Source organism: Micropterus dolomieu, linkage group LG22 (genome assembly GCF_021292245.1).
Source record: "Micropterus dolomieu isolate WLL.071019.BEF.003 ecotype Adirondacks linkage group LG22, ASM2129224v1, whole genome shotgun sequence".
NCBI classification, from domain to species: domain Eukaryota; kingdom Metazoa; phylum Chordata; class Actinopteri; order Centrarchiformes; family Centrarchidae; genus Micropterus; species Micropterus dolomieu.
In genome coordinates this window covers 15826471-15837637 of record NC_060171.1, presented here as the reverse complement: position 1 = coordinate 15837637, position 11167 = coordinate 15826471, and the positions used below count along the sequence as shown (strand labels likewise).

Sequence of the window (11167 nt, the reverse complement as noted above, 5' to 3'; positions counted from 1 at the left end):
TGAGACTCCATGAAAGGCATGAGTATAAAAAAAAAAACAAACCTACATAATGTGGTGCCCAGGTCAAAAATGTATTTTGGAGAGAAAAGATTTCAACAGAATGATATAAAACATGGAATCATTACAAACATTTATTTAAGACAACAGTGAGAATGTTTTATTTCTATCTGCAGAAGAAAATTATAAAAATTGAAACAAAATACAATTTGAGGTGTAGGTCTTAAGGTTGACAGTAATAAGAACACTATGCCATGGTGACATCTCAAACTCACTTAAAGAGCAGCTTGGTACAGAACTACATTAATTCTTGTCCAGCTTCACACACAAAAAAACATCCACAAATATCAGGGTAAAAAAAATCACTCTGCTATAATGACATACATGACTGGCACTCTTATTGTACCTATATATATATATATATATACATACACACACACACACACACACGGCTGGTGCTGTAGGATAAGGAAACCCTTTTTAAAATGTCTTCATGTCATTTGCTGGTTTCCTTTTTCTTACTAGCAAAAACAAGAAAAACTACTACAAACTAATAATCACTAACTTCACTCAGAATTATAGTTTTATTTTTAAACCAGATTACTGGATAATGACATAAAAATAGCTTAGAATTAAAGTTTAAAAAACCTAAAAGGGGCACTTTTTTGGTAAGTTTTTTAAGTTAAGCAAGGTCGTCGCATGTTGTTCACAATACCGCAATGTAATTTGGAAACAAACCAGAAAAGTCTTGATAGATGCGTCAAAGACAAAAAGAGCTTTTAAAATTGGCTGGGGTCAGTCCCTTAGAATTGCAATTCCTTTAGCTCTCAAGTGACAACGAATGTTTAGCTGATCTCATTGCAAAAAAAAATCTAGTCCAGCTTCATTCCTGAGGAGGTTAGACAGTTATTGGCAAGTAAAACAAAAAACACTTGAAGAACTGATTAAAAGACGTCATTGCACTCAGTGACTTGACCAAAAACAAAACTGACACATTGAAGACTGTGTGGGGAAACTAGTCTTCAATCTTGAGCCACCCTTTTTTATAGTCTATCAGCAGCTCCAGGTAGTACTTCCACTCTGGCTCGCTGTCATACCTTACCTCAAATATAGTCTTTAGAGGGTTGCTGTGGGCCTCATGGATCCGCAGCACTTCTCCTCTGTACCACACTTCTGATTTGTCATCTTCTTCATACAGATGGCGAATCCTCTTTCCCACCAGGTCTGGGTAGTAGAACCTCATGGCCCTCTGAGCCCTCTGGACTGCCGAGCGCAGGACCCATCGCCTCCTGTGTTCGGCGCTGTGGCAGGCAGACAAGTAGGGACAGTATTTGATCTTTAAAAGTGATATGTGTTTTCTTTTCGAAGAGCTGGTAAGGGGTCTTAAGGCGTGAGCGAAGCTTCCTGTTCTCTGCCACCTGTGGGTTACTTTGGGCGTCCTCCTTTGAAGGTCCCTCTTGCTGCTCTGTTTTCCCTCCCCATCATCAGTCTGTGAGAGGGAAGGATCAATAAATGTTCCAGAGTCTAAGATTGCTTGGTAGCGGGCCTTTTTTCTGTTAAGACCTTCACTAAACATCCTCCTCAGTTTGAGAATCACGCCTGAACAGTTGCTGGCTCTAACCGGAGATTTGGCTGGTCTTGAGAGCTGACTAGCAGGCTGCGGACTAGAGGATTCCTCCGTTTCTGTGTCACTGGGAGATTGAGAAAGGTCGTCCAAGGTTAAAGGACATGTCCATGAATTCTCAAAAGTTGTGCTCAGCAAAATGAGTGAAGAATCCTGTTCTGTAACCGTACCGTCACTTCCTCTATTCTCAGTCCCTTCAGACTGATGGCCACTGCAGATTTTCTCACTTAATGCATTCAGTACACCTCCACTTATAGCCTTTTCTCTGTCATCTGCCTCTTCCTCATCTGATAAACTGTTGTCCAGAAACATATGCCTCGAACCGCTCTTCACCCTGCTTTTTGTTTTATTCCTGTTGAAATTTGATTTCTGGTTCTTCGGATGTCTCTGTGGGTGTGAGTCTGAGGGTGAGGCAGCGATGTTTGAAAATATAGGAGTCCTGGATCTGATAGTCTCCTCACAACCTTCGTCTTTTTCTCTGTTTTCAGGATCCATATCGTCCATATCTAATCCTGCAACACAGGAAATATAGCAATCAGGAGAGCTCAAAATGAGTACAGTATTATGCCAGATATATAAAAATGAGGTTGCTGACAAAATGGAAAGAGTTAGAGTTCATAGGATTTATTTAGTGACAAGGGAAACATTAGATACACGTATGTTCAGGATTTCTGACACAAACAAATATAAATAACACATGACTCCCAAAAAACAAGCTAACAACATTAAAGTCCAATACCTCCATACAGGATGATAAATCAATGCTCCCATAGTGCTTATTCAGTACACAATGAGAAACTATTCTATTAATATCAGCAGACATGGTGATTGGACAGCATGATCCTCCACCATGAAACACCATTTCAGCAGACAGAATAGAAGGGCTGTGGGAGTAAACACGAAGGCTGGGAAAAACTCAGCTGCTCCCAAAGCATGTGAACTGTTAATCATGTCAGCAGTGAACGGAAATTCGATTAAGCCCCAATTCAGTCAGCAAATACATGATCCAAAATAATAGCTGTACAGTAAAAAAAAAAAAAAAAAAAAAAAAAAGTGATATTTTGTATGTTTCTTATTGTCAACAAATTCCATAAAATTACCAAAACCAACAATGATTTGAACCTGCTAACAAGTCTGAGTAGCCAAAGCCTTATATATAGCGCTCACTTCTCTCTGCCATAGATGTCCATTGTTGTCCAAAAACTATTTAAAATACACAAATGAACCACACCGCTGTACTGGGTGACATGCTCCTTCATTATGAAAAACATGGGCACTGTAGTTTATTTTCAGTCAACCCCACATATCCCGTACTGGAGCCAAAAATATAGCGCCCCAAATATGCAACTGAAAACAGTCCGAACAAATGCAGTATTTATTCCTGTTTGAGTAGCATTTGTTAGAAACTAGTGTCTAGCTGTTTCAGGAAATCACTGAACCTTTAAAACAATAAAACTATATATGTGTGACCCTTTTGAAGATTCAGCCTTGAGTAGGAACAAATGCACTGGAGAGCCACAGGCAGGGTGGGAAAGTAAGAAAGTATTGAGAGACAGAGAAACACACTGTTGGTTTTGGTCTTTTCATGGGATTTGTTGACAATAGCAAAAGTCTAGAATACTGCCAGCCTTAGTCTTTAAATCCACATGGACATTAAACTGTTTTCTCACAACACCAATCATTTAGTCCCACTTCCCTCTATGACTAAACAGCATAGATTTTTGAGGGAACTGGTCAGTTACAAGATGATGATCACAATCTTCTGAAACAGAAAGGGCTCAAAATGTGCCACAGTGAATCCCCCCGTGTGTAGCAGGCCATAACTTCCTTTCTGTTGTAATGTGATCCAACAGCCTGCCTCACAATCTTTGAGATCCACTAATACTATAACAAAATAATGCAGGCGATATTTAGCACATCCCAGCAACCTACCCCCACCCGCCCGCCCATAACAAGTATAATGCAATCATGCAACTTGTGATTAGTTACTGAAAGTTAGCATTAGTTTCCTGCTCTTTCTAATCAGAAAAAGCAAAGAGTAGTGAGATTGAGGGACAACATAAAAAATAAATATACCTGGACTCTCTTTTGGACATCAGGTGAGGTTGATTCTGTAAAAAATAAATGGATTTTATATTGAATATTTATTGTTATTCGTTCTTAACAAAAAGGGCCGATAATGCAGAAAATAGGATTACTAAAACTGCCTGACTAGGAAAACCATGATACAGTTAACAGTCAAAATATGATGATAAATAATAAAATCAAGAAGAATCAGTAAATCACACCGTCTACACCAATGGGGATTTTTAGAAATGTGCAAGGAAATGCAAGTACTGTTGCTTTGGCAGTCATGTTGTATACATCACATGGTCAAATTATCAAAGTAGAAGTATGATCTTTCAGGTGAAAAGTAAAACCTTTTTATAGCTGCCTGACCAATAATCTCTACTTAACTGACAACACAAATTGCAATGTTAATGCTGCTGAACTGCTGTAGTTCCTGGTCAAACCGCCTGTGTAATATTTTAAAAAGGCATTTAGCTTGTGTATGCATGCATATACACGCACCTAAACTAAATGGCCATTATTCATTCACTTCCTGACTCCTGCGTGAACATTTGTTTACTTCAGTGTTGGTCAAATAAGTGGTTGTGCCCATGAGGGGTAATTAACACAACTCTTGCTTACTGCAGCACCTCTAATTTGTCTGGCTTGACAACACCAAAAGAGACAAAATACCATACCATCCCAGAAGAACATCCATTTGGAAAATGAGCGGAAATATTTTAAAGACTAAAATAAGATGTTTTTAACCAACACTATAGGCATATAATAGGTAGCTATTCCCATATACTGTACGTGACCTCAGTGACTCGGAAGTGAATATGCACTCACCCAGATGTTTGCAGACACAGGTGTAATACAAAAGGTTGACCACGTCGGCGTAGATGTCGGGCAGGTGTTTGAGGGACATCAGTCTCCTGAGCCTGGAGGAACAGGCTCGTTTGTGAAGCTGGATGAGGATCTTTTCCTCGGAGAGCGTGGTGGGCCGCAGCTCCACCTTGTGCTCCTGCAGGACCTGGTCGATGAAGCTGCCCAGGACCGTCGGAAACAGCAGCACCTTCACCACCAGCATGGGGAGAAACACTGCCCCTGTCCGCATGACGTGCGGAAAAGGACAGCGTTCCTGGACAGTGTACTCTCGCAACCTCTCGAGGACCTTATGGAGTGCCGACTTCATCTCCTCATTAAGCCACGCCTCTCTGGCTTTTATCCCCAACAGACAAGACACCTTCTGGACTTTGGTTGACGGAGATGCAGGTTCAGCCAATTCCAACTGAGTCAGCCAGGTTCTGAGCTCCTGCTCTGAAGAGGCCGACACAGATTTGGATACTAGTTTGCAGAGGGAATTGTGCAGCTCAAAGAAGTGCTTGCGGACTGGCATTTGGAGCTCTAGTTTTGGCGTAAATTCAGTAATCCGCTGTACAAGTGACTTCTCTGGGGGTGCAACAGGGATGGAAAGCTTTGTATCAGGGAGAAGGATTTTGTAGGTGTTGGTGGAAAGTTTAAGACACTGAGGAGGGATGTTTTTGAAATTTAGTTTGCTCTCGGGTGGTTGAGGTGGAGTCATGGATTTGGGTTGAAGTGTGACCTTTTGTTCGTGCAGTCTCCAAGTATCAACCCGAGAAGATGAGTTCATCTGTGCAGTCTCTTCACCAGGTTTGGACTCGCCTGCAGTCTCGTTTTCTAATGAGGGTTTACTTTCAAGTTCATCAGGTTCACATTTCTTTATCACCAACATTGGCCCCCTGCTGGATGAACCGTTCTCTTCAGGCTCTTTTTTGACTGTTACTTTGCAGCAGTCTCTCTGACTGACGGTCTCTGCACAGTTGTCTATGTCTGATGGATCTTCTTTTTCCACTTTAACATTTTTAGGTTCAAAGATTTTCTCAACAGGCTTCTCAGTTGGAGTATCTGCACAGATTTTCTTGGAAACTAGACAGATAGCAGGCTGCTCTTCATCCCAATCTGGCCTTTTCTCTTTGATGTCTGGCTTGGTTTTGACTTCATGGTTCTCGGACAACTGGATGGGGGTTTTCTGAGGTACTCTGCCTGGAAATAACACTCCAGAGGCCTGCAGATATGCTTGGTAAGGTGCTAGACTGAAGACATTGTCAATAACTGGCATGGGAGGAAAGTCAGTTTTCTTTCCCATGTTCTCCATTTCCACCTTTTGTCTTTTCTTAACTAGTTCCACTTCACATAAATCCCTATCCTCATCTTGTATTTTGATGGGTGAAGATAAATGAGAATTACTTCTCTTCAGGCACCCTTTAAGGACACCGGTGCCTGAAGTGGACACGGAGCTGTTGTGTTTATCTCCCGATGCAACATCAGGGGAATAAATAATTTTGCGGACATTTGAACTATTGGGTACAGCTGTGTGGATTCGATCTGAGCTGTGATGAGGTGACCGGGGCAGCCATGCTGCTGGAGAAATAGGAAGTCCTTTCGACTGGAACTTAACCCGGGCTTCACAGGAGGAATAGTCCAGGAGTCTGTCCATGTTCAAACCAGTTGGTGGAAGGACAGGTCGGTCAATGTGCAAGCTGGTGAGAGGGTGAAAAAATCTGTTCATCTGTATGCTGGATGGTGAGACGCCAGGTTGACTTATGCATCTGGTAGGACTGGTTTGGTCCACACGTAAGAATGGTGAGTTGGGGTGTGATTGGTCAACATGTAGGCTGCCGCTGGGTTTGTCCTTATGTAGGTTGGTTGCCAAGGCCATGCGGTGATCCGTGTAATAGCTGGATGAGGAAACATTTATACGATTCGAGTGCAAGATGGGCGATGCATGTTGCCTTTTTAGGGGGGCTCTGATTTGGCTTGCGTTTAAATGAAATCTAGGAACTGCATAACACGGATAGTCAAACCCCCGCATAAAGGAATGATTTGGCAACCTTTCACTGCTTGGCAAAGGAATTTCACCATGAAGAGAGTGAGGCACTAGGTAATGCTCCCTGGGGTTTGAGACTGTGTGTTTAAGAGGGTCTTCTCTCTGTTTACCGCCAATATCTTTACACTGTGTCCTGTTTTCTACCTCCACATTTGCTTGGGGGTAGTAAAACCTCGGGTGCTGTGTTAGCTGGCCATATTTGGACATGGGAGAATGTTCCTGATAAACCTCTGAGGTCATATGCTCATATGTAGGATGGGAGGGGTATAAACTAGGGTAGCCTCTGGGGGAAGTCTGTAAATGCTGCCTCTGCTCACTTAAAGAACCAAAAAGTGAGTGAGTCAGGGTGCAGGGGTAACTGCTGTAGTTTGGCTCAATGATAGCAGGCAAAGTCCTTGTTCTACCTGGGCTGTATGTCTCCACAGGTATCCTCTTCATTGGTTCTGCACTGGCCTCAAACTGTAAACCTCTCTGTTGCAGCAGTGCATCTTGTGCTTTTCTCTGAATAGGCATTCTTTCAGTGTAGTGAGCATCAGTTTGCATCCAGTCATGCTTATATACAGTGTTTGGTATCCTCGGAGAGCCGTGTTCCAGACTGTATCGTTGTCCTATCACACAACCCAGTTCATTACAGCAGGGGTTATGTCCATAAACTGGTTTAGGAATCGCTAGGTAAACAGAGTTTTCTGATGAGGGAGATGAATTGTCACCTCCAGTTCTTTGTTCAGTCACTAATGTAGCAGCTGTAGGACTGGTGATCCCAGGACTTTTAGTGTAAAATGTAAAGCCTTTTGATGGGGCGTGATGCAGAGGGGAAGAATGAGAATGGCCTTCCTCTGGAGAACTGCTGTCTTGCCTGTAAATTATGTGGTTTTGTCCCTCCATGCCAGAGAGGTGACTCACAGGACTTCTACCATCCAGCAGAGAGGTCTTTGAGTTGCTACAAGGAGGAGTGAACCGTGCTCCATCCTTTCCTCTGGGATCATAAGTGAAGTAGGACCCACTGTACTGCAGTTCCTGCTTACCGAGGAAATCAGACATATTTTGTGGTTTTGACAGTCCTGTGGATGCTATGGTCCCGTCAAATAATGGCATCTTGCTTCGAAACACTGGGTCAATGAGAGTCTGCTGGCTGCTCATCATGTAGTAACTTTGTTATGATGGTGCAGTGATATGGATCCAGACCTAAGAATATAAAAACAACAATTAATTTATTATCTATGCAAGGTTAGTTCAATGGATCCATCTTTTTAATAAGCTTGAATAAACTCCCATCTCAGGCACCTCAGATAGGACAGCCGGATATGTAGCAGAAAAAATTTACATTTTGCATACATAAAGAGCTGGAGGCATTTTCTCAACGTGATGAATCTTATGGCTTATCAAATGTATGTCACGTACACCCTTGTCAGCAGATGCACATTGGTGAACAGTGCAAAGCTGATTCATAACGCTTATGCAAGGAATATTAGTGAAGGAGATTTTCCGACAGCCAATGTGATAGTTGTCACTTGCAATAAACAAACGAGCCATGCGTGTGATATGCGATTGAAAGCAGTCTTCACTTCGAGGCAATGTCTGCTAATATGAAAATTATAATAGGACTAAATTACTGTAATTCTGTATTTGAGTCATATTTGATGTGTTGTGGTCTTACTATGGCTCATTTCAGATTGCAGAATGTTTCATTCATCACAGTCACTCGAAGAGCTTCAGTCACGCCTTAATCAAACCCGAACTTATCACCTGAACTGACATCCACTGTTCATTTATATCCTGAGACCCAACACTACAGTGGACTGTATGTTTCTATTCTGCTTTTCATCACCACAAACCTCCAGTCATACCATAGTTCCTTTTTCATGCACTTCATACTTAATACAATGACTCACATTTGAGCATCTGGAAACAGTGAATTGAGAAAGGTACTGAAATGATGAATACACGATCAAAATAGTTGCTGATTAATTTTCCGTTGATATACAGATTATAATAACGGATACATCCATCTACAGCTCATGGCATTTTCAATATAAGTGAAAATTAACCAGTCAAAATTATTTCAGCTTTCCCTGCATTTATTAAAACCTTTAAATCATAACAGTTACACATGCTCAACTCCTAATTCTGGCTTTTCCAACAGGCACTTGAAGGCAGCATAATGCAACAACTTGTGTGCACAACACAATCTGTCCGATGTAGGAGGAGAAAGACAGATGACCTCATCACGTGATAAATTCATAACTCTGCCACAAAAGCATCTGAATGAACAGGATGAAACCGTATAAGTGTGTGTGTGTTTTTTAAACTTTTTAGTACTGTTCTCCCACTAGTGGCTAGTTCACTCCCAAAAACAAACAGGTCACAGTGCAAAATATCGCAGCTGTCCTTCGACAAGCAGCCAAATTCAGAGCATAGGCCAAACATCTGCCAATATGTGTCGAAACAGCTGTATAATATCCAACGAAAAAAATTTATAGAAAACTTATAATAATATATGAGGCATATAGTCTGTGATGAGGGTGGAGTGAAAGTCTTAGACACCCCCCCCCCCCGCCCAAGACCAAATACAGGCTCTTGCAGCAAACATCAGTAATAGATGATATCAGTTCATCCTGTTGACACCTTTCAGAAAAGCATACAGCGATGGCTTATCTGCATATAGCGAAGAGAAATGTGGTTTTTAGGCCAATGCATGGAGGAAACTGCGCAGAGGTGTTTTCAACGGACAAAAAGCCGCACTCTGAAGTGTGTGTGTGCGAGTGTGCTCCCCAGATATGGCAAGGGTGATGGAGAGCGTGACTTCCAAAAGCAAAGCCTCCAAACCGACCAAGGATGAAGCCTACTGACAGGCTGAGTCTCAAACCACGTGGGGTGAAAGAGTGAGTCGGTAAAAATGCACTTCAGTCCAGCCTGTCTTTAAAAGTTACAAAGCATGCATCTGTTGACTAATTTAGTTAACAGATGCATACAGAAAGTTGAAGGTGTCAGAAAGTTCACATGACATGAAAAAAATAATCGTATCTTTACGGTAATTTGCTCTGAAAGTAGCCAATTAAAGATGACTGGCGTACAGACATAAAAACGGAACTTAATGGGTTTAAAAGTGTCTTCGCAGTTTCTTTTGACAGGCAGACAAGTTATAACCTACGGGGTGCACATTTGCTTATCGGGGGTGTTACACGGAAAGACGTGAGCTTTTTGTCCTGACTGCGTGAACAGCCTGCTCGAATTAATAATAACACGCAAATAATATGAAAATCACACACGCGCAAGAGCTTGATCACAGTGCGAGTCATTTGCATACAGGCAGCGACAGCGTCATGAACCACGGTAAAATTAAAACCACACTGTGGGCTAAAAAAAACACAGTTTCAAACATTTATCCTGTATATTGGTTTTGCTACATAAAATAGTTTCACAACCTGCCATTCTTTCCTAGAAGACACTCTCGCGTGTTTGCCAAATTAAACATGACTTGTTTGTTTCGCAATCTGTCGTTAATTTGGACATGTGAGAAAATGAGCAGTAAACATGTTGTTTTTTGTCTTACCTCGCTGCTGTGATGACAATAAATGATTTCCACAAAGACTCCATGAAACAGAACTTAGAAAAAAATAGAGGGGGGAAGTCTCTTCTCTGTTTGTTTGTGGACTGTGTCAATCCGGATGCGCCCAAAGCCACGAAATAAAATGAAGGCCAGCCAAAAGGTTTGGGTGGCTCGCCCGAAGTCCACGCGGCTTTTAGAGAAGTTAACAAACCGAAGAAAAGACAAAAGGGAGGAGGATGGTCTTTGATCAATAGGCGGAGTCATACCCTCTGTCTATACACAGCTTGTTTTCTACACATGTAGGCTAATCTTTTCCCGCTGATCACGTTCTCACTGTTGTTTCCTTATGACCGACTCCCCATGCCACCTTAAGGGAAGCTAGACATGTTTTTATTCATTCATTAACAGATAAGACAAGTGTGTGTGTGTGTGTGTGTGTGTGTGAGCGCGCCCGCGCGCGCTATTGGTTTGTGTTGCCTGATTTTTCACTTTCACTGTTCCCAAGAGTTTTGGTGGGGGTCACCAAAAATAAGAAAAAAGTTGTCACTATTATTTCACTCCATGTAAATTAACATAAAACATCAGCTTTTAGAAAGTCTGTCTGCATGCATCACTTTCCACTTCTTTCTTCTTCTTTTTTTATTTGTTGATCACATAGCAAACAAACTATTTGGGTACCCCTGACCTAGATGAAGTTGTACCACTGCACTTTTACAACAATGTCTCTCATCTATATTACAGAATCATGGAATGTATTCAGTTAAGGATGAGGTATTAGCTTACATTAAAAAAAACATAACATAGACAAAATACTGCTGTGAAGGAGGGCTCTAGCACAGAACCACCATGCCTTGCCCTCAACCTAATGTAGTTAATGGTTGACTTTAGTTGACCAAAGTTAAAATCAGGTCAGCCATTACCCCAGTCAAACTGTTTTACCTCTTGTCATATCCCATATTTGACCTGTCACCGAGTTTGCCCATGAGCCTTGACGATAGACTATGTCCTTGACATGCATCTGTGTGTACAACATAAT

The 11167-nt window shown here is 41.7% G+C and overlaps 1 protein-coding gene across 1 annotated transcript; it reads right to left on the bottom strand.

Moving 5' to 3' along the window:
• Positions 1-52: 52 nt before the first annotated feature.
• On the bottom strand, positions 53-10403 carry lg22h15orf39 (linkage group 22 C15orf39 homolog). The gene is made up of 3 exons (XM_046038300.1): positions 10135-10403; positions 4520-7766; positions 53-2133 (listed from the first exon to the last, which is right to left on the bottom strand). The coding sequence occupies exons 2-3, from the start codon at positions 7722-7724 to the stop codon at positions 1013-1015; spliced, it is 4326 nt and encodes a 1441-aa protein (XP_045894256.1). The 5' UTR covers positions 7725-7766; positions 10135-10403; the 3' UTR covers positions 53-1012.
• Positions 10404-11167: the final 764 nt, after the last annotated feature.

Excerpts from the sequence above, each read along its gene's own strand:
- lg22h15orf39 (XM_046038300.1), bottom strand. The coding sequence starts at position 7,724 with ATGATGAGCAGCCAGCAGACTCTCATTGACCCAGTGTTTCGAAGCAAG. Across the intron at positions 2,134-4,519 it reads CTGTGTCTGCAAACATCTGG|GATTAGATATGGACGATATG; the intron begins GTGAGTGCATAT and ends CCTGTGTTGCAG.